At 32.0% G+C, this 23520-nt stretch overlaps 2 protein-coding genes across 2 annotated transcripts; both read right to left on the bottom strand.

The window, feature by feature from the left end:
• Positions 1-1768: 1768 nt before the first annotated feature.
• Positions 1769-5096, bottom strand: LOC114752411 (aspartyl protease AED3). Its single transcript, XM_028941159.1, has 3 exons — positions 4604-5096; positions 3249-3723; positions 1769-2538 (listed from the first exon to the last, which is right to left on the bottom strand). Exons 1-3 carry the CDS (start codon positions 5090-5092, stop codon positions 2180-2182), a joined length of 1323 nt encoding a protein of 440 aa, XP_028796992.1. The 5' UTR covers positions 5093-5096; the 3' UTR covers positions 1769-2179.
• Positions 5097-18055: 12959 nt separating this feature from the next.
• On the bottom strand, positions 18056-23038 carry LOC114752412 (hydroxyproline O-arabinosyltransferase 3-like). The gene is made up of 8 exons (XM_028941160.1): positions 22579-23038; positions 21798-21865; positions 21519-21720; positions 21236-21333; positions 21074-21143; positions 20877-20948; positions 20516-20629; positions 18056-18165 (listed from the first exon to the last, which is right to left on the bottom strand). The coding sequence occupies exons 1-8, from the start codon at positions 22978-22980 to the stop codon at positions 18100-18102; spliced, it is 1092 nt and encodes a 363-aa protein (XP_028796993.1). The 5' UTR covers positions 22981-23038; the 3' UTR covers positions 18056-18099.
• Positions 23039-23520: the final 482 nt, after the last annotated feature.

Below are 23520 nucleotides of genomic sequence, written 5' to 3'. Positions count from 1 at the left end.
ACGTACATCTAATCGTTGAATTCTTTTATTTGTAAATGAATTTTTTTAAGAAAAAGTTAGTTTTTAATCCTTATAGATCTTTATTTATATGTAAATCTAACTGTTGAATTCTTTTATTTATATTTGAATTTCTTAGAGAAAAAAAAGTGGTTTTTTTAATGCCATTTAGGTAGTGTTTGGGTGACACCCCAAACCATGGTTTGGGGAATAATCTACCCAAACACTCCTCCAAAAACCAAAACCATGGTTTTGACTCCAAAACCATAGTTTTGGAAAAAGCAAAATTTTTTTGCTTTTGGAGAAAAAAGAGAGAGTGTGAGGACCTATATGATATGTATCTTGTTATTTTTTTTATAAACATATTTTTTTATAAATATATTTAATCTTATATTTTATAAATATATATACACATTAATTATTTATTAATTATATTATCTTATGTATTATTAATTATGTTGGTAAAAAACATATTATTAACAATTTTATTCCTTCAAATTAAAATATATCATAAAATATATTTTTTCTGTAATAATCATATTAACTTATGTCTTTTTTTTAGTAATTTGTATATATAAAAAGTACTTCTGATAACAACTATCCAAACACTCTCACTTCTCAGAATCACTTTTTTACAAAATCTATTCTTCACAGAATTTATTTTCTCCAGAATCTATTCTCCAGAATCACTTTTCCAAACCACGGTTTGGTTTCATCCAAACACACCCTTAATCGTACTTGTAACTTACTTCCTGAATTTTAACTTCTTGCAACTAAGTTTATGCAGTTTTAAATATTTGAATTTTAACTTACTGCAACTAATCCCACCCCCCCACAGGGAAGTCTACAATACGAGAGATTAGTCACTCCTGGAGGCAGTGAATATCTTGGGTTAAAAAAATAGATTTAAAATTTTAATCCTTAACCTTCATTAAATAGATAGGTTTATCTTTAAAACATGGAGAATGACTTTTTATGGTTATATTATAGGGATTAAGGTACATTAAGTCAACATTTAAAAAACTGGGTTACAACAAAATTAAAGTTACAATGACTGGCTGGAATTATAATGATAGGGACTAAAAAATTAAACTTGTCTGCCATTTTTTTAAAATTAAAGATAAGGGCCAAGTATCCGCCCACATGGTTTCTTATAAACTTATTTATTGACGAGGACCAAGAATCAACCCACATGGTTTCCTATATAATTATTTATTCACTAAACCTTCTTTTTTGTCAACGGTTCTTTAATAAAAGCTTACAAGCGAGGCAATATGTGAATGGACCCTTCTTGTCTAAACGCAACATCAACCAATTCATTCATAATTTTTACTCCTTCGGCCCTTAATATAAGACTAAATTTTTGAGTTGGTTTTAGTTTTAAATATAAGACTCATTTCTCATATTTATCAATTTTCTTTAAATTACCTTTATGGATACTCTCTCAACCATAATTAAGTAGAAGAAGGAAAAAGGGTATTAAAAAAGATGATTATAGTGTCTTAGAAAAAATGTGTTATTTTTCTTATAATTAACCAACTTATCTAACTTTTTTAATTTAATCAAATTAGTTTAAAATATCTTATATTTAGGATCGGAGGAGTATTATCTTTTTACAAAACTAATTTTGATGCTGCAAGCCACACAAGCAGGCAATAAACTTAAACTATTCGTCGAGAAGAAAAAAAATTGAAGTTCCTGTAAAAGCTGAGACCAGAAAAATATATATATATATATATATATATATATATAAAATAAAAGATCATCACTATTTCTAGAAAGCAAATAAATTATTTCTGTGAAAATTCCCAATATCACAATCATATAAAAATGACCCGTGACCTTGTACGACAACTCACAGTGCCGGCAACATTAACAAAACGACATGAAAAGCTACAGAAATAAACCCGTGACGCTCCCATCACACACCCTACATAAACGACTTCAAACTCTGCTAAACTCTGAACTCAATTCCAAACACATAATACTATTACCAGCAACTATAGCCACCCCAGCTATCTTCTTTTATGTGGTTAGCAAATAAACTCATTCCCAGTTTGATGTGATTAATGTGACCAAATTCATGATAGAAAAATTCTTAAGTACCCCTGATGCACTGGATGTACATAAGAATTTCTCATTCATGAAATTATTGTTAAAGGATTTCACTTGATTTGTGCTATTAGGTGCATCGCTCACGGGCAACACCGAGTCTCGAATTGGGCACATCATAGAGCACACGGTGGTTTTGTTGCTGCATGTTGGCGATGACATTGAGCACGGAGTTGATGTTGTCGGGCGCCGCCGCCATGGCGAGGCATGTGATGCCGCCGACGGTGCTGTGAATGAGGAGGTTGTCCTGTGGGAGCGTCACATTCATGCCCTTAAACATGAAAGTTATGGTAGGTGCATTTATTGGTACTTTGTAGCATGTGTCAAATCCTCCTAGACTTGTAACTACTAAATTTCTTCCCACTCGTCTTCGGAATGCATCTCGTACAGCAATATATGCTGGTTCAACCAGTCTGGTGAACACCGTACCTATGTATTTTACAAAAAAAAAAAAAAAATCATCAATGGCCCTGTTTGGCAGAGTATTAGAAATCACTTATAAGCACACTTCATGTAAACCAAGACAAAACTCATCTTACATACTTACTTCGTATTCTGTAAATCATGATTGAAAAGTTATTTATAAGCTATTCCGAACGAGTCCAATAGTAGTATCAATATAATCATTTACTTCACTCGTAACAAATGAATTGAACAATTCACCTCTCAAATTTTATCTTGAAGCTTTCTAAAATATTAGTATGAAAAGTTCAATGTCTCATTCAAAGGATAAGTTTTTCAAGGTAAAAAAAAAATTCAAAGGATCAGCTTCATTAAGACTAGGTCTTAGTAGCTTTCTACCTAATTGTCTACAGGTAATGTTTTTCCATCAGGAGGATACGTGAAAGTGATAGATGTGCACTAACTAGTAGCTTTTCACTCAATATTTGTTTCAATTTGACTAATTCAAACCCTTTTTTAGTTTTGCAATCATTCCGCTTTTAGAACACAAGCCCCTTAAATTGACCTCATTAATGTGATTTGCCGTTGAAGTGAAGAATGAATAAAGGAACCTATGGCCATGTCAATCCACTTGGTAAATCATTTACTTTTTTTTTTTTAAGCATAATAATTAAAATTAGTATTAACATTTTCTTGAACATAATATGCAGTGTGATGGAATGAGATTGGAACATTACCAGAATCAAAAATGGTGCCGGCACCGGTGGTGGGGTTGAAGGCCAAGGCAGCCGGCGGGATATCAACGATTCTCCGGCCAACCCGGATGCCGATTAAGTTGACGTAATAGAGTGATGATCTTCTAGGATTTTTCAGGAGAGGGGTGAACTTGATCCTTTTGGGCTGGGCTACAGGCCCGAGCTTCAAGGAGCCGGAGAAGTTGAGCGCCTTGAAGCTGGGCAAGCAGTATGAGAATGTAGATTGGTAGAGATGTTGGGTCTGGGATAACAGTGACAATGGGCCTCGGCCCAAGCCCAATAGGCCCTGTGCCGGAACAGAGCTCCCTGTGGTCTTCTGGATACACCCAAAGGCGTAGCCCGGAACTGGGTCAGCCGCCAGCTTCACGGTGTCTTGAACTAAGTTGGCCGCTATGGAGGAGCTGCCGTAGGTGAGGTTGAAAGCGCACGCGCTGCCAGCGCAAGTGGGATTGGGTACCTGAAAAAAAAAAAAAAACTATTAACTTCACGTGATGAGAATAACCGTTATTTGCTCCATGAGGCGTGGTGTGTGTTGTGAAAACCAGGGGCTCGTGAACTTGTGCCCCCACAAAGGTGGGCTACACCGACACACCGCCAGAGAGCAACCGCTTGATTAATGGGCAAGAATTGCACTCGCAGAAAGAGGCGGCGCGTGGCATCCAGCTATTTGCGGTGCAATGATGACACAAGGTATCATGTCGCGCGTCAGGAGATTCACAGCAACCACACATATTGGGTTGTGCAGATAATCGAGTACGTAAAACTTTTATTATATGCACAAAACTTTTTTGACGGCACATTGAGCTCATGCGACTTTATGTTAAGATATATGCGTTCACAGGAATCATTTGAACATGTCCCTTACGTTAAGAAATTAAAATATTCATTTTTTGCCAGTAAAATATTCACACATTAACTATTCACTCTTTTATACAAATATAAAAATTCTTTCTATTTTGGGAAAATTAGAAAAAAAGTTCTCATTAAAAGTTTTATTGATAGGAAAGATCTGATAATTTTTTATTAACAAAAAATATCCATATTCTTGTAAATTTAGTTCACTTGGATCGTTCTCACCCTTAAAATCTTTAATGAAAAACCTTTTTTTTTTCCAATTTTTCTTTCTATTTATGAGCTCCTCTTCCCACCTCAATTACAACGATTTTGATAATAGATAACTAACTAATTATTTATATTGATTTTATAAAAGTGATCAATTTTTTTACTGTCTAAATAATATTTTAATAATAATAAGTGGAAATCCTCTCTTCACGCGCCGTAGGACGGGCGCGTTAATGACAGGCGGATTCCACTTTGGGGAAAGATGCTGATCTCACCTGCTTGCACTGTGGAGCTCCACAGTTGACGTTTCTGGTGGAAATAGACTTGACCGGAGAGTAGACCACGGAGGAGGAACAGCCAACGCAGCCGTCGCAAGGTAGCCAGGCGGCGTCATTGTTGGTATCCATGGCCATGAGGAAGGTGCGAGGCGGCGTGCCGACCTTGACCCTCACAATGTAAGTAGGATTCTGGGTGATCTGCCTGCCGGAGGCGATGGGCACGACGGAGCGCCCCGCCACAAGGCTCGACAGAAACTGGAGGCGAGCCTTGTCGTCGGCCTGAAGCTGAAGAACGGTCTCCTCCCAGGAGAGTGGGGTGGAAGGCTTGAAGGGAGAGCATGGGCTGAAGACATGGAAGACTTTGAGGTCGGAGCCTTGGTCCTGAGCCTCACAGTTAGGGTTGAGGGCTAGGGTTTGGGGAGTATGGAGGAGGAGGAGGAGGAGGAAGAAGAAGAAGAAGGGAGGAAGAGAGACTGAGAGCTTCATGGCTATGGAGGATTTGGGTTTCTTTGGTGGTTTCGATGGAGGAGAGGCTGATGAATATATAGAGCGACGAATAAGGCTGGCCAGTTCTCGAGGTATTTTCATATTCTGGGACTAATTTTGAATGTAATTATTTTTGTTAAAGAAAAATGAATTCTTTTTATCTGGTTTTTCTTCAATTTTATTAACAAATATGATGGAAGTTCACTTTTTTTGTTTAAAAAAAAAAGAATCTTGGGTGTGTGTGAGAGGTAAATGGTGACGATAGTCTCCATAAATCAAGGCACAAGAATGTCTTAAACTTGGATTTATGTGAATTTTGTTACACAAGACAGTTATTGATAAGCGATGAACCAATTATATTGAACTTGGGATTCTCCCTATAGTAACTCAAGAGATCTAAGGAAATAACTGGGTTTTTAACATTTCGTTCTTCTATTTACTGTATACCTTCTCCCATTATTAAAAATATACTTGTTTGGTTTCATTTGGAAAAAAAAAAACTAATTTTTCATATAGCAAAACTCCTCAGCAGTAGTACCATGCTACTGGCATTTTGCATGAAATATTGAGACAAATTATTGATCATAAATGAGATGACTGCCTTAAATTTATGTATTATTCAAATCTTTGGTCACATTTGACATTGAACAGCTTGAAAAAATCTAATTTTACAATAGTTTGTCTAAATTTAACACGTTAACCGTTTTATGACAAGAATTTGAAAGGATTGATTCTTTTAAGTTTCAAATTACTAAATCCCAGATAAATTTTTTTTCACATATTTATATTAAATCAAACTCTTCCTCCTATGCAAGAATCCACCTTGGTAAACACATAATTATAAATTATTCTGCATCTAAAATTTCAATTTTATGATTTACCAACATTTAATATATATTCTCTCCTTCCCTTGTTATAAAATTCAAATAAATAAATTGTGAGATTTAAGAAAATTACTAAAATTAAGAAAAAATCATAAATATGTAAAAATATATTTTTTCTAAATACTCCTTCGATCCTTAATATAGGATCCAATTCTTAAGTTAGTTTTGGTCCTAAATATAAGACCCATTTATCATATTTATCAATTTTCTCTAAATTACCCCTATGGATACCCTCTTAACCATAATCAAGTAGAAGAGGGAGAGGGGGTATTAAGAAAGATCATTATGGTGTTTTAGGAAAAATGTGTCAATTTTCTTATAATTAACTAACTTACCTAACTTTCTTAATCTAATCAAATTAGTTAAATGGGTCTTATATTAAGGACCGGAGGAGTATGTTTCTATTTATAAGTGGATAAATAAATTTAAGAGAGACTAATAATAAGAAAAATAATAAAAGAAAATGTATGAAAAAATAATTTAGGTAAAATAATTACCTCTGCTATTTATAAAAAGAGATGAGGTAATTCAGGAATTTGGATTTTAAAATAAGAGATAGATAGAGGATATATATACACTCTTCCGGTTCTAAATATAAAACCCACTTTGTAGTGTAATTTAAATTATAAAATTGGTCTTATATTTAGGATTGAAAGAGTATATATATAGATGCATGTATCAAAAGAGATAAGCATAATATTGAAGCATTTCCAAGAGATGTGTGTGGGGAAGGAGGGTAGTGGGGGTGACCCATACGCTACGCTTTTCTGGGAAGTGAGGGACACATTAGACTCACAGTCTGTATTCCATTTTGTTTTGTACCCCCCAATTCTTTTTGTTTTAAATTGCTTCTATCAACCCAAATTATTCTAATTCATATATCCACACTAAAATATTTCCTTTTAAAAACAAAAACTACTGTTTTTAATTAATTTGTCATGGTAAATTTTGCATTTCATTTTTTTTAATTCGGCATACGCTTTTTCAACTTTTAAATTTAAAAAATATTACAGTTTCCAACTCTATGTGGTGCCTCAAGATTGTATATACGATCATTTGTTGTCTTTTAATCCTCTAAAACATGCTTTTATTATAGAAAGTATATTATTTAAATCACAAGTTTTTAGTATTTCAAGGGTAAAAGATATGTCCAATTCACTAGTTATGGGCAAAATTAAACAATATACTGCGTTATATTCCATAAACCTATATATATATATATATATATATATATTAGTAAGCGATATCTCACTGCAACATGTAACTGACATTATTACATAACATCCAACAAAGCATAATTACTAAAATACTAAGCCAACGAATTGCTATTTTTTTAATTCAAAATGATGTTTTTGTCGGATCAAAAAGAAGATGAGAAAAATATAAAATGTAAAATCCCACGATAAGAAGCTTGAAATTATTAAATTTTAAATCAGGTTTGATAAAAATATTTTAGTAGTTTTTTTACTAACACTTTAATAAGTTTTGATAAATGATAACGTTATTTGTATGAATTTCTTATTTAGAATTTAATAATTTTAAATATCTTTTTGTGAGATTCTTCTCACATTCAAAACTCCTGATTGAATTAGAAGATTGGTTAATTAATTTACCAATTGACTGATTGATGAGAGAGAGCAAATTTACAATGACATTTTAAGAAAAAAATAATTACAAGTAAATTTTAATGACAAGTGAACAGAACTTGTAGAAATTCAGTCATTATATCCTTTATGAATTTCATAGGAATTCTTCCAATATAAAATCATTATTTATGATAAATCACACAGCCATGGCATCATAGGACAGCGATCGTTTGTGTCGTTTCATAGGATACCCATCACCTAAGCATGTGAGCTTACTGTTTCATTACCCCCTTAAGCTTAACGGTATAATTGTTATTCGATCTTTAATCACCAACTTTTAAAATATCTTATTCTCAAAATTCTGTAGTTACAGGAAAATCTTTTCTATATGTTAATTGAGATTGAAATTTTAGTTAACAACCTTAAGAAATGCATAGCTTGATGCTAAAACTTCAAGTTCAGTAGCCAAGACACTATATTGGCTGTATTAGTTAGAAGCCAAAACTATTTTGCACAAAACTATTTTTTTAAAATTTTTAATTGAGGCATTTAATTAAGAAAAAATGGCACAGATATCAGATTAAAAATTGAGAAAAAGTATAGGTACATGCAAAATAATTTTTCTTAATTAAAAAACATTTTAAAGATGCGAATTATGCCTTCAGTATGAATATGATTATATATTCATACACTTTTTAAAATTATCAAATTTAAATGTATAAATCTATTTTTTTTTCCCTCGATTTTTTTAATTTAGCTTTAACGGTACGTTGAGCTGCATGATGATGGTACAGGAATAATGTCTGGGCAGCTTGTGTAATTATTACAAATCATTGCACAAACAGTATTGTCCAAGATTATTCATTCCCTGCTCCATTCGTCTTGCCCACACAGAAATCTGCTTCCTATTTTTTTCCCCCTAAAACCTTGGTCTTTTGTTTGTTAAACACACTTTTTAACTTTTAAATTCTGATATATCAGTTATAAAATTTTTAAATCATTACAATTTGATTTAAATATTAAAAAAGAATAAACTAGAAAAAAGCCATTTTCTACAACATGAGATAAAAATGTCAGTTTAAATTCAAGGTAAATATCATTATTTTAATATATTATCATTTTAATCTTCTTTGAAAAAAAATTATGAACCAAGATTACTAGAAAAGAGTGGGTGAGATTGTCTTCATCATATCTTTATTACGTGAATTAGAAAGTGGAAACAGTGACCCAAAAAAGTTGAAATGATAATGATAAAAAATTAAATTAAATAACTACATAAAACAAGCGTAGAAAACTAAAAGAAAAAAAAATAAAAAGGAACTTTAATCATTCAGAATCTTAATGGAATATATATAAATTAAAATAAATATCAAAGCCGAGTTAAGAGCACACTCACTTACCCACACAGAAACACCCGCTAAGAGGACAAGATTGAACCATTTCTAGATCTATCATTTCTCTACCTCACATTCCTCTTCCTTTTTAATTAATTTGTATGCTTTAGTTTTAAAAACTGCCACTGAGATCTTTGTCAGAATGGGTTTTTATGCATTTTTTTAACGATGTTTGCTTTTTATAATTATGTTTAAAAATCTCCTGAGAATTCAGGAAAACAGAAAGGTTATTTGAGAAATTAATTTTAATTTTAATTTTACTTGTTAGATTTTAATTTACTTTGTCTACTGAATTTTCAATTTTTTTTTCTAAATTACTTATATTGATGGAATATACTAAATGAAATTTCCATCTATATAATGAGTAATTGTTAGAAGGATATTTTATAAAACTAACGCATATTTACTTAATGCATTGAATTTTTTATAAGTCATAAAAATGTTTTACTTTACTTTATTTTCTATTTAATTATATTATGCATATCCCTCCCCCAATTATAACTCAGATCAGCAACTCTACAGACAGCCAAAAAATTATGGGTGAATTGGCATACAGATTAAATATTATTACAGTCTGACACATTTGAAAAATAATACGAAAAATGAATATTCTTTTTACGCTTTCTTTTTTACTTGTAAACCAATTTTATAATTCAAGATTAATGGATCTATTATATTGTTTTTCTACGCAAAACACACCATGTTCAGTACAAAGGGAATCCACATGCACGTGATTTTTCCATTATGATTCTCTCCCTTCAAGTGCTTTATCATGTGCATCCCCCAATCAGATTGATAGATAGGCTTGACGTTTATTAAAAAAAAATTGCTAAATTAAAATTAATTAATTAAGCAATTAATTATTTGAAATATGAATTTCGATGTAAGAATTGTTTACTTTTTTATATTTATAATTCTCATCATGTTCTTACTATAAGAGCTACTTAATTAAATTTAGCAGATTAAAAAAATAAGATCAATTAACTAAGGGTTAAGATACAAATATGCCTATGAACTTATATCAAATATTTGCCCAGTTTCATAAACAAACTTTGAGTGTAAAACTATACATAATGATTTTAAAAAGATACAAAAATGTCACGACTGCTAATTATTGTAACATTGACTATTTGTTTAAATGAAGATATTGATGTGGATGTTAATGTGGCTTAAAGAGTCTAATAAAAAAGAACGAAGGTGCAAATATACTTATGAATTTTTCTCAAATGTGCACTTGACACTATAAACAAATATAGGGTGCAAAAATACATACTCCTCCGGTCCTTAATATAAGAGCCATTTAACTAATTTGATTAGATTAAGGAAGTTAGGTAAATTAGTTAATTATAAGAAATGTGACACGTTTTTCCTAAAAACACCATAATCATCTTTCTGAATACCCCATCTCCCTCTTCTACTTGATTATGGTTGAAGGAGTATATATAGGGGTAATTTAGAAAAAATTGATAAATATGATAAATATGTCTTAAGTTAAGACCAAAACCAACTCAACAATTAGGTCTTATATTAAGGACCGGAGGAGTACAATCATTTCAAAGAACCCTAAAATACTACAGTTATTTAGTTTATGAAAGATGACTGTCTGATTCAAACTTTTTATCCAATAAGGTGATATAGATGCTAAATTAGCGTTTCAGGCTCCCTCCTTTGAGTGTAACCCCCTCCTCCTTACAAACAGTCAAGTTTCACTCTCACTCAAAAAGAGGAAGTCAACCTCAAGCCCCCTATGACTCTCATTCCTTCATTTCATCTCTCTCAATCTCTCTTCTTTTAAGAAGAATAATGCTACTCTCCCAATTCCACTCTAATCTTCATCAATGTGTAACTAGAGGAGATGCAACAAGAGTAACTGAGAGAGAGTAGCATTGTTTTTCTTAGAAAAAGAGATATTTTCACATATGAAATGAATGAGTAAGTTTTGTGGAGAGTTTCAACTTGTTTTCTTTCTAATGATAGTGCAATAGTGAGGAGAGAATATTGTTGGGATCAGAAGGAGACTGAAATGCAATCGTTTGAAAGGAGAAGCGAGTTGCACTTGAAGGAGGGAGATCAAAACACTAACTTAGTGTCTATATCATTTTATTTAATCAAAAGTTTGAATTACAATGTCAATTTTGATGAATTAAATAACTGTAGCATTTTAGGGATGTTTTGTAATGATCATCGGTATTTTTACATCCAAGGTTTGTTTATGGTGTCAGACATACATTTGAAACAAATTCATAGATATACTTGCACCATAACTATTTTTCATCAGACCTTCTAAGCTATCCTAGCATCCACGTCAGCATTTTCTATCAAACAAACGGCCAATGTTATGGTAGTTAATGGTCATCACATTTTTACAACTTTTTAAAATCATCATGTGTATTTTTGTACCTAAAATTTGTTTATGGTGTTACGCGCACATTTCGTATAAGTTTATAAGTATATTTACACATTCACCCATTAACTAATTATAACGAATACAACCTGGTCTCTCTTGAATGATTCTATGTGATATTAAACTACATATTATTTTTATATGTTAGATAAATTAGTTTGCAAATAATAATAAATATAAAAGACAAATTGAGCTGGTGTTTTATATTTAAAATCAAAATTAATTTCTAATTAATTTTTATATTTAAGATCAGAAGAGTAGTTATTATGAACATGGTGAGAAGTTGGAATTGGTTTTCAAAGTTTTAATTTATACCCAAAGAGACAGATGTGGTACTACCTTCAGTCTTAATTATAAGAGTTAATTAACTAATTTAAGGATATTAAAGAAATAAGTTAAATTAGTTATTTGTAATAAATATGTGTTGTCTTTTTTAAAATATCTTTATTAATCAAGTGTATTATTTAGAACTATAATTATTAGAAGGACTACTTTAGAAAAAAAAAAGAATAAATATGAAAGACAAAGTGGATTAGAATCTTATATTTAGAATTAAAATAAAAATCAAATAAGATCTTATATTAAAGACCGGATAGTAATAGATAAGCTTGAAAAATTTGGCCTTGGTAGTAGTCATAGTTTCAATTTCATTGATATGGTTCCAAATTATCAATGAGATTGAATCTAATGAAAAGTATTAATTTTTTATTATGTAACAAATCTGGTTCGACTTAGAATGAGGTGGATTTGGGCTTGGTCCTCTTTTTATATAAAAGAAAATAAGTTATACAATCTGATGTAAAATTGTAATTATGTGTTTATATTCTAAAAACACAGAAAATCCCAGATGATGTGTGCTGCCAAAAGATTGAGACTTTTGACAAAAGTCGAGCGACCCAAAAAGTGATCCGAAGGTCCAGCTAATTTGATGAGACTAATCATAATTAATCAGCTGCAAAAGTGTGAATAATTTATATACACTTTTTTTGGTGACTTAATAATTCATGTACACTTGATTGGTCTCACCTAACACTTTCTTGACCGTTGTGGAAAAAAGTTGCACTTTGGATCTAACAAGAATTTCTTACAAATTAGAATGTAGAGTCTAAAAGTAGGGAATTTTAGTCTAACGGATGGAATAATCCTGGTAATATGAACAAGAGAAAATTTCATTTAAGAACCGCCGTACAGAATTAATTTTAAAGAGCGCCGAGGATTTCCTGAAACTTCACTGCAAAACTAAAGGGACAAACTGATATTAATTCTATAAAAAAAATAATGCTATTCCCCCTCATAATAAAAGTAGGAGAGTTTATTTGCAAGTGAGACTAGATAATTTGTAACATACATATATATATTTACAACTAGAATTGGTCCTTTTACCACTTGAAAAAGGTGTGAACAAGTGTGGAAGAACTCATTTACAAGTAGGATTTGACAATTTGCAACATACATATATTTATTTATAACTAGAATTAGTCTATTTACATGTCACATTTCTTCTACTTGAAGAAGATGTCTGTGAATAAACAAGTGTGGGAGAACCCATTTGCAAATAGGAGTAGACAATTTGCAACATACATACTTTTATTTACAACTAGAATTGATCCATTTACATGTCACCCCACAATAAGTATTATGAGGGGTAAAACATCATTTTTTTGTGTGGAATTAATATCAATTTGCCCCCTTGTCTTACAGTGAAGTTTTAGAAAATTTTAGGAGCTCTTTGAAATTAATTCTGTATTGCGGTCCTTAAACAAAATTTTTCCTATGAAACATAAGGTTCAAAATTATTAAGAAAGATGTTCATATTTAGTATATGATACTGTCTTGGATAAGATTACTTCTAATAGGAGTATATACATGCTTATAAGAAAAGAATAGAAAATTGGATGATGAAAAAATGACAAAAAAAGGAAAAATTTATAAATAATCTCATAATTATACACATAATATGTATATAACATAAAATCTATAAAATGTAATTTTTTTATAAAGCCCATCTTGGCTTCTATGTAAAGCACCATCCCTCACTCTGCTTTTTCCTAATTCAATATATCAATCCTTATTAGTATTAGTCAGGGTTTTGAGAAAATTACCCTATTTAAAATTTTAGGATATAGTTAAATCAAAGCCATTCTTCAATTTATAATGGCATAAAAATAAAAAAAGTAACTGATAACAAGTTTTTTTATCATAACGAAATAATTTTTTTCCCATTCAGATAATACCAAATCTTACATATAAAAAACCTCATAAAATAAAAAGCTGGCTGAATCACAATGCAACATATAGAACCCACTTCTTTATCTAAGCTTAAAATTATTTTTGCTTTTTATGCAAAAAAAAGAAGAAGAGTAATAGCAAATTGCAATCATTGAAGAAAAGGCCCGTTTTTATAACTTCAATCCTCGAACTAGTTAGCATGTGAAACTCATCACTTTAATTTTTGCAATACAGCACTTTGATGATCTTCCAATGTTGTAAAATTTTATTGCAGGCACTAATTAATAAAATATTTACACTAATCTTTAAGTCTGTTTTTTTAGATGATTTATTAAACACCAAATCATGTAATTAAAGAGGGCATAATACAAAAGAATGAGTGTATATAAATTTTATTTTTTAAATAATATTTCTTATTTTTGTATCTTTAAAAAATATATATAATTTGAGGTGAAAAAAAAATATACGTCTAATTCTTTTTGTGGGAAAAAGTAAAGCAAGATACATTGGTTGGTGTGAATGTAAAAACAAATTTCCGAACAAATTGGAAGCATCGGAAAATAGACTGAACAGGGAAGCGTCCAAAATAGAAGACAGTGACCATCCGCAGAGAAGCAGGGAGGTTCTTGGCTGGTTGAAAACTTGACTAATTTACAAAAAATGTTCTCAGCTTTTTAATGAAATTATATATTTATTATTTTCAAAATTTATAAAAATTTGCAAGGAAAATTGCTGAAAAAAAATCCTCATTCCAAGATTTGGTACCTAAAATTTGTTTAAAAACTTAGGGGTAACTTGTTTTTAACTATATAAAAAAAAGACATTAGCATATAATTAAACACACGTTACAACTGAAAATAAATTGTATTTGTCTAAGGACTTGGGTTTCTAGGCACCTTTAAGCAATAAACCAGCAATTTTTTTTTAAAAAAAGGTTTTGTCAGAGAAAAATTATGTACTCCTTCGGTCCTTAATATAGGACCTTTTGACTATTTGATTAATTAAGTATGGTAGTTAAGTTAAGTAATATATAGATATCCCAAAATACCCGGTTACACTTCTAAAAATATATAGGTGTATTATTAATGAATAATGAGTATTATTGTGGTATTTAATTATCTAATAGGGGTAATTAAGAAAGAATGAAAATATGAGAAAGGGGTCTTATATTTAGGACCAAGATCAACCTTCTAATTGGGTCCTATATTAAGGACCGGAGGAATACATTATATCCTAACTTTAGTTTTCCAATTGAAAAAAGATACAGGGGGACTAAATAGTCTCATATAATGACATTTTGGAATATCAAGTTAAGCGGTGAGCTTTTTCTAAGGAAAATAACTTTCATACTATTCAATTTAAAAAGGAATAATTAATATATAAGTCCTTATAGTTTCAACTGGTTTTTAATCAGGTCCCTATAATTTTTTTTCTTTTTATCAGGTCTTTATACTTTCATATATTTTTAATCAAGTCCTTATATTTTTTTTTTATCAGGTCCTTATTGTTTTACTTTGTTTTTAATTAGGTCTTTGTAGTTTTTATTTTTTATTTTACAAATAATAAAATTTTAAAAATAATAAATTATTGTAACAATCTTATGTTAATATTCTTTTAAATTTTTAGTTAAACAAATATATTATTTATTTTCAATTCGAATTTTTATAATAATAAATTTTTATAAAATTAAAATATGATTATAAATAATTTATATTTAAGTATAATTATTACTCTGATTATTTATTAATTACTAAATGATTATATTAATTATTTTGTCCAATTATATAATTATTAGTTTAAAAATGAAATTAATTTTAAAAAATAAATTTAATAAATAATTTTTCAAAAACTACAAAGCACCTAATTAAAAAACAAGTGAAACTATAAGGACCTGATAAAAAAAAAAATAGGAGGACCTAATTAAAAACATACGAAAGTAAAAGGATCTGATAAAAAGAAAAAATTTTATAAGGACCTAATTAAAAATCAGATGAAACTATAAGGACCCGGAGATTAATTATTCCATTTAAAAATATTTGTAACTTTGGATATAATGTCAAAGATAATTAGAAGGGCAAATTCAGGGAAAAAATTAATTTTTCTTGTTAATAAAATACTCCTCCTATCCTTAATATAAGACCTGATTATTAAATTAATTTTGGTCCTAAATATAAGATTTATTTCTCATATTTATCAATTTTTTCTAAATTACCCCTATGAATACTTCTTCAACCATAATCAAGAAGTAAGGATATTAAAAAAGATAATTATGGTATTTTAAGAAAAACATATAATGGTTTTTATAATTAACTAGCTTATCTAATTTTTTTAATCTAATTAAATTAGTTAAATAGGTTTTATATTAAAGATCGAAGAGGTATTTTTTTCTCTCTCTTGGTGAAAAAAAAGGAGGGGAAAAGCAATTTTGTCGGGGACGGTGGATTTGACCCACAATTGTTTATGGAGAATTAATGAGAATTTGTTTGGAGCGTCACGGGATGTCACTGCACCAACGGATATAATTTGGGACCACTCTCTGTTTTTAGGCTTTTGCCGACACATTTGGAGCCTTCTACCGCCGAAAATAAAATTTAAATGAAGCAAAAAAAAGGACTCTGTCTATATTGGATTTAGATTAATAGAGGAATGAAACCGTAGCTTAATAGCGAGAAAATTTTTCTGTAACAAGTGAGAGGTTGAGTTTAAACATGTTTTTTTTTTATATTTAAATTTTTGAAAAGGGGTTGGGCTCACCCACGATCCAAGGGCAGGGCGAAATCTTCCTTCCTCCTAGGTCATACCAATGTTGGGCAGGGCGAGCCGTCAATTACCCTCAGGCGTTTACCTAGGCATCCAGGAGCTAGGATGCCTCCCCAAGCGTTGGGACTGGAACCACAACAAAGTGATACTCCCCAGGAATCGAACACATGCCAACTTGGTCATATGTCTCACCCCTTTGCCAGCTGAACCCACGGACGATGGGTTATGGGTTTAAACATGTTTGTTACTTCAAGTTATTAACACTTGTCCTTAAATTAAAAAAAGACAAATTACATCAATAGGTGATGTTTTTCCTTTTTTCTCAAAAAATTTAATTAAAGATAAAATATCTTTTATAATTATATTACTCCTCCGGTCTTTAATATAAGACCTACTTAACCAATTTGATTATATTAAAAAAGTTAGGTAAGTTAGTTAATTATAAAAAATATGACATATTTTTCCTAAAACACCATAATCATCTTCCTTAATATTCCATTTCCCTTTTCTACTTGATTAGGGTTGAGGGAGTATCTATAAGGGTAATTAAACAAAAATTGATTAATGTGAGAAATAAGTCTTATATTTAGAACTAAAATCAACTCAATAATTAGATTTTATATTAAAAAATGAAGGATTATTATATAATTATATATCATAAACGTGCATACATGAATGAATAAAAATATACATCCAGCAGCCTGCTTGTAAATTTTTTGAGTGGTTTAAATTAATATTGAAAAAGGGCGTAGGAGAATAAAAATGAAATGATGAAATCACGCACCCACACCACACATAGTGATATTGATGACTTAGGATGCCATAGTCATTGTTTTGCTGCATAATAAAGGACGTATCATTTGATTGATGCTCTCTTCCAAAACGCTGTGACCTTTGATTAGTTTATTGTCGTACCAAAAAGAAACAAATAAAAAAAAATTAGAAAAAGAAAAGGGAACAAAAATGGAATATGCGCTAAAAGAAAAGCCACCGACATCAAAATCTTAGATCACAGTGAAATGGCTTCTGATAAATTCGCCTAAGATTTAACATCAGCATCAGTATCGGGTAGAATATTATACATATTTGCTTTGGGAGCATCCAAACATAATGAAAACAACGTAAAAAGAATGGATTCGTCGTTTTATTTGGTGCTCTTTTGATTTCACATATTTTCGAGGTTGAAACGACAAGCCCCTGTATACCAATGGCACATAATTAAATATACCTAAATTTATTCCGTCAAGATCAAGGAACAAGGAGCCAGCTACCCCAACATTCATGTAGAACAGATTAGGAAGGTGGGGGGGGGGGGGAACAATACTTAAAGTCAAGCTTTTTTATAATCATTATGTGAAGTTTCCTGATCATAATTTCTCATATGTCCTATTTTTTTTTCCTCACATGAGTAATTAAATGATGATGTCAAAAAAACAGGACAATATTGAGAAATTTAACATGATGGCTGTAAAAGATGGTGGTTGTAAGAAACTAGAGGTAAATTTTGTCCTAAAAAATATTAAATATAAAAGAAATCCATTCCATTTTTAACTTATCAAGGTTACGTATACAATAATCTATGATTCTAGGACTAAACTCATCAAAAATTAAAAATATGTCCTACAAAGTTTTTTTTTTTCTTTTTTCTTTTTTCTTTTTTCTCTCTTCTTCGGTGAGAATGTCCTATATAAAGCTTTTTTTCCCCCCTCTTATGCAAGTTGCATTAAAGATAAACATGAATAAAGCCAAACTAGGATGATGAGTCCCAATCAGGGATGTTAGCAGTAGCCTCGTTCACCATCTTTACCAGAGTCACCTGCAAACATCATTATCATATAACATAGATTAGCACTGCTTCGTCACCACTAAGGGGAAAAGCATTTTAGATATTCCAACATACATATCATTCATGACCATTTCAAATTACACGTCTAAGCTGTCAAATAAGTGCCTAAAAATAATGTTATTACATTCTAACCTAGTGACACCTGGTTAGAAAAATCTCTTTTGATTAGAAATGTGATCCGAGTAAAGGCCTTTGCACTTAAAAGACATATCCCCCCTCCCCCATCTTGTGATGTTTACACTTCGGCTCTCATATGTTCAGAATCACGTTAAGGTTAAAACTACATTAGGATAGGGTTAAAATGGTAAAAGTAACTCCAAACAAGCTGTATTAGATTAGCTTAAAATAAAACACTTTTGTACTTTACAAGACAAAACTTCTCTCCATATATTTATTTTGTGTAGCATAAAATCACTTCTCCAGCAAATCCGAATGGGTAAACCCAACGGTTGCTCTTGCCAAAGCCCAAGTTTTGACCCCTGTCACCTTTGCCACATGACAACCTATTGTGTTTCTTATAGTGAGACCTTCTGACCTACATATTTAGTTCTCATTCAACAGTCCCTCCCATCTCAGTTCTTTTCCTTTTTCCTTTTTTCGCCCCCCTGATCCATCAACACAATTTGATTTCTAATTCTTATACACACTCCGCCTACCATTAAAATTTAAGGCGTAACTATAGGGCAACTTGTCTTATACGTGCCTTGCAGGCAGGGCGAACTTCAAGGCCAAGCAAGCAACTGAGCGCCATGGAAACGAGGGCACGAACCTTGGTGTCGATGGACATTATTATATTTATGCATGTTGGGAGTGTAGTGGTACTTGCTGGTGCTCTTGCCCCACTAGCTCATGAGGCTAATATTCATAATGGGCTCCCTACATTTGTTCAAACCAACACCTTAATCTACGGAGGAATGCTTGACCTTACACAATTTTGAATCTCTGTTTTTCTTCTTCTGATTTATTGTCATTCTCAAGAGGAAATAGGCACAAAATGTTTAGAGCCCATCACTCAAGTTGGCCCCACAGATTGAAATGAGATTCACCATTATCTTTCTTTGATTGAATTGGATTGCCAGGGCATGCATATCAGGAGACTAATGAGTGCGCTAATTTGATCGCTAGAGTCGCATATGGTATTAAAGGCCCCGATCTAATGTTTTCAATTATCCTTCAATAAGCTGTAAGGGACTACTTGTGTTGACTTAGATAAACAGAGTTCCTAAATTACCCTATCTTGCTTCTTTTCTTTCTGTGGCTTTGCCATAACCTTTCATTTAACAAAACAGAAATGACATCACTTTTGCAATTATGGTAAGCCCCTGTAACACATGCAAGTGACATGCTTAAGCAGGACCACTATTTCACAAGTCCCTAGTATCAGAAAACTCAAGAAATATACTCTCCTCTTTATATAATTCCATCAATTCACGTGAGAATGGAGAGGTAGAGGGGGCAAGCAAGAAGGATGAAAGAACATTTCATGCACCATAGAATCCTTAGCAGGGTCCATCTGTCTCTTCCTTCTCCCCACCCCTTCAATAAAGATCTCCTTTCCTTCTCACTAAAGGAACAGCTTGATTTGTACAGAGAACCCTCAATCCCAATGTTTCAAAGGCTCAAAACAAGGGACATCAGATAACTACATACAGCACTACATGTGCAAGACAAGCAAATGTTCTAACGCGGACAACACTTGCTCGCTTCACAAGCTAGCTCATACATTGGCTTACAATCTTTATCATTGTCTAATAATGTCAGGCAGCATTAAAAAATGGATATTTGGATGGTATTGGTGCTAGTGGCCTATATAGATCAAAACAAGTCTCTAACATATTTATAGTTCTGCCTCAATGCTGCAGTGAAATAATGTCACATGTCAAATCACTCCCTATAGAAACTTCATTTCATACACAATCTTAAAATATGGATCACCAATAGGATAAATAATGTGTTTCTCTACTTTAAAGCAATTAGACATTCAAAGAACTCGACAAAATCATTTGAGATGAATAAGAAACCAACACTCTGAAGGCTGGAAACTGTGAGGAAGAAAATAACTTCTACAAAATGGAATTCTTTAGTTCCTGATTCAAAATTTTAGATATTTGGGCTTATGCATAAGAAATTTACTGATTTTCTTCTCAGATTCTGTGCAGGAACCATGAAAATATGCATGTATAGCATAAAGACTCTAATCCGTGACCATGGGTTAAAAAAATTTAAAACACTGCAAGTACAGCAAGCACTTCATGCTAGATAAAGTAATTCTTCTAAATAAGGTGCATTGCTTAAAACAATTGGCTTAGGACAGGCATACCACGCTTTCAGGAACCCCAGGTGGGGGTAAAGGAAGATTTTTTGGTATAGGTCCTTGCAAGTATGACCTTTTGTCGAATCTCCACTCACCAATTTTGCCATAGGTCAACTCACCCTGAGAATCATGGAACACGATACAGTACTTAAACTCTTAAAGAAGCAAGAAAATTAAAATGAAAGAAGAGTGTTTTTCCTTCGTGGGGAAAAAAGTTGATGTCTATTCAAGCAGTATTCCGCAACGTAATATAATGCAAGTCTCAATACCCTGGAGCCGTGCTGATTTAGGAATGATAAGCATAATATATTCAAAGATTGAAACTTTTCCATAATACAAGGACAGGGAAAGATTTAAAACACGTTACCTTTAAATTGTAGTCACATCCATAGGTATAATGAAGAATATACTTGTTCTTAGTTTCAAGATCCCATGGAGGCTGAAAAGTTGCATAGAGAAAAACGCGATTACAGAAATGGGAATGACTGCTAAACAAAACCCACTTAAAGCTGATAATGATAAAAACTAAACACCACGTCCAGAAATGATATGATTATGCCAAACCTGCAGCATAAAGTCTTTGCGCAAAATATGCCGCACGCCGTGAAGGGCAGATGCTATAGCATACGCATACCTAAATTCAACAACAACATCAGGAAATATTCCTTCACGAACTAAAATGTATCATACTGCTGCAACAATTGTCTATTATTCGGACATACATACATTTCTAGCACCCATCCAAAGGCGTTATCAGTCTCTGGGTCCTCTTTCATCATCAAAGAAACATTCATCCATGTGGGAGCAATCTCTGCAAGCAAATCCTGTAGACAAAAAACAAGAAGCAATATCTAAGGCTATCCCAGCCAATCATCATCCAAGATAATGACGATGAACTACAAACAAGCAGGAGCAGCAGCAGAAATTGTTATTTGATTAAAAGAATCACAACAATGATGAGGGCATGGCAAATTATGCAATCATGAACAATAACATGGACTCCGTCTACCTTTTTAATAATTACAGGAGAATTTCCAATTGGATCAATATTTGTGACTGGTCCAAACTCTTCAGGATAATACTTCCTTACAATTTTCTCATTCTGATCAGGCCTGATGTAAAAAAATGGAAAAGCAGCAGGATGTCCTCCATAAGCCAAATTAGGCAGAGGATTTAAAAAAATGTGATCAGGTTCTGCCATCAATACGTACCTGCATCGAAAGTGGAGGGTAGTCAAGTTTGTGAGTTATTAACATAAAATATTGACCAATCTGAATAAAGATCATACTCTTCCTCTATAGTGGCCTGTTGCAACCACTGAACAAATGCCCATGGTCTATTTAAAACAATATATCCCTACAAATTACAGAAGTAATATGTCAGAAACCCTCGTAAATATTAATTGACAAAAAAAAAGGAAAAAAAAAACAGAACAGAAGTTCATTCTTCTGCTATAAATTAAGCACAAACAACTCCATGCAAGCCATTCAAAACTGAATATTTATGATAACAATAAACGAAATCTGAAACACAGAAATGAAAACTAGTAGATATGAAAACAAATTGAAATATGTCAGGTCAATATTATTTTGCTTCAGAGATAAATATATTTCATGGATTATGTAGACACAATTCTAAATCGTAGGAAAAAAATATTTGCCCAGTAAACATTTGGAGACTGAAATCTGAAGCTTTTGAATATTATTTCTCAAAAGGCAGAAAAGGGGGGAAAAATCCCTTAATATTAATTTCCTAGAATCAGTTTACCACCGAAGAAAGTTAAGACTCTGAACGAGTTCCAAACTGAAATTCTGTAATGATCTTTACTGGTTGATACATATTTCCGGACCCCTACTTTATTCTAAGTCATAAAAGAGATTATATAATCAATCAACTTAGGAAATGAACATACGAAAATTTGCAGCAAGGCTATATACCAAGAACTTCAAAGATGATTAAATTTTTCCACCAGAAGTAACGTGTCTTTTAATCAGTCAGATAAAATAACAGAGAACAGCTAGTAAAGATAGAAAACAGCTAGCAAATAGATTTGAAAACAGTAAGCTCACCCGGTCCAGACCTGGTGGGAGAGGATCAACTACAACAGTTGGAATTTCATCCATCAGGTTGTCAGCCGTTCCTGAATGTAGAACTCGGGTGAATCCTCCCATCTCTGACCCAGGCAAATTCTTTTTCTGTTTATACCAGTAATACATGATCCGGGACTGCCATTTGCTGTATGGAGCATCAGTTGATGTTAAGGCAACATGAAAGGGTGCTCTAGTTGTCCTCCGATTTTTCATCTTCCTAGGCATCTCAATAATGGGGTCAAACAACAACCCATCATCCATGGAATGAATCGCCAAATTTTGTGAAGAACTGTAGCGCATTATCATAGTTACCACATTATACGTTGCAAAGGAAGAGCCAAGAACCAAAAGAAGCAGAAATAAGAGCGAAGCCCGTCCCATGGTCTTCCTATTATAGAAAGATGTCAAAATATCATGGGTCTGAACTTTCCTCAGTTCTTCCTAGAGCAAGTTCTCTACCCTGTGATCCTCACAATCAAATAGCTCTCAGTACAATGTTCATTTCTCAGCTCATCAGCGCAAAGGACCTTGATTAATTCTCCTCAAGAATGCCGAGTAACGAAACTGCAAGAAGTTGAAGAACAAATTAAAAAGTAGTTTTGGAAAAATATATCGAAGTGTTCTTCAGTGACTTCGAAATAAATCCATCAGTTCAAATAACTTTCAAGCACTGTTTTATTTGGTAGTACTATCAATAATTTGATTCTTTATAAAAATAATTCGCACGCTAAAACTCTCTCCAGTCTCGATATTTTCAACGGTTTCTAACAGTTGATGAAAAGATTATGAACAATATCGATCATAGAGGGGAAAGATGATCAAATTTGTAATGTGGGAAGGAAACAAACCGAATCTTTCGAATCGAAACATAAACACAAGCAGTTCGCAATCTTCGGCTCTCAAAAAAAAATTTTAACAGAG

Source organism: Neltuma alba, unplaced genomic scaffold (assembly GCF_004799145.2).
Source record: "Neltuma alba isolate B1F8T4 unplaced genomic scaffold, ASM479914v2 tig00007376_pilon, whole genome shotgun sequence".
In the NCBI taxonomy this organism is placed as follows: domain Eukaryota; kingdom Viridiplantae; phylum Streptophyta; class Magnoliopsida; order Fabales; family Fabaceae; genus Neltuma; species Neltuma alba.
Note: the sequence above shows the minus strand (reverse complement) of the source record. Positions and strands in the feature narration are given on the sequence as shown.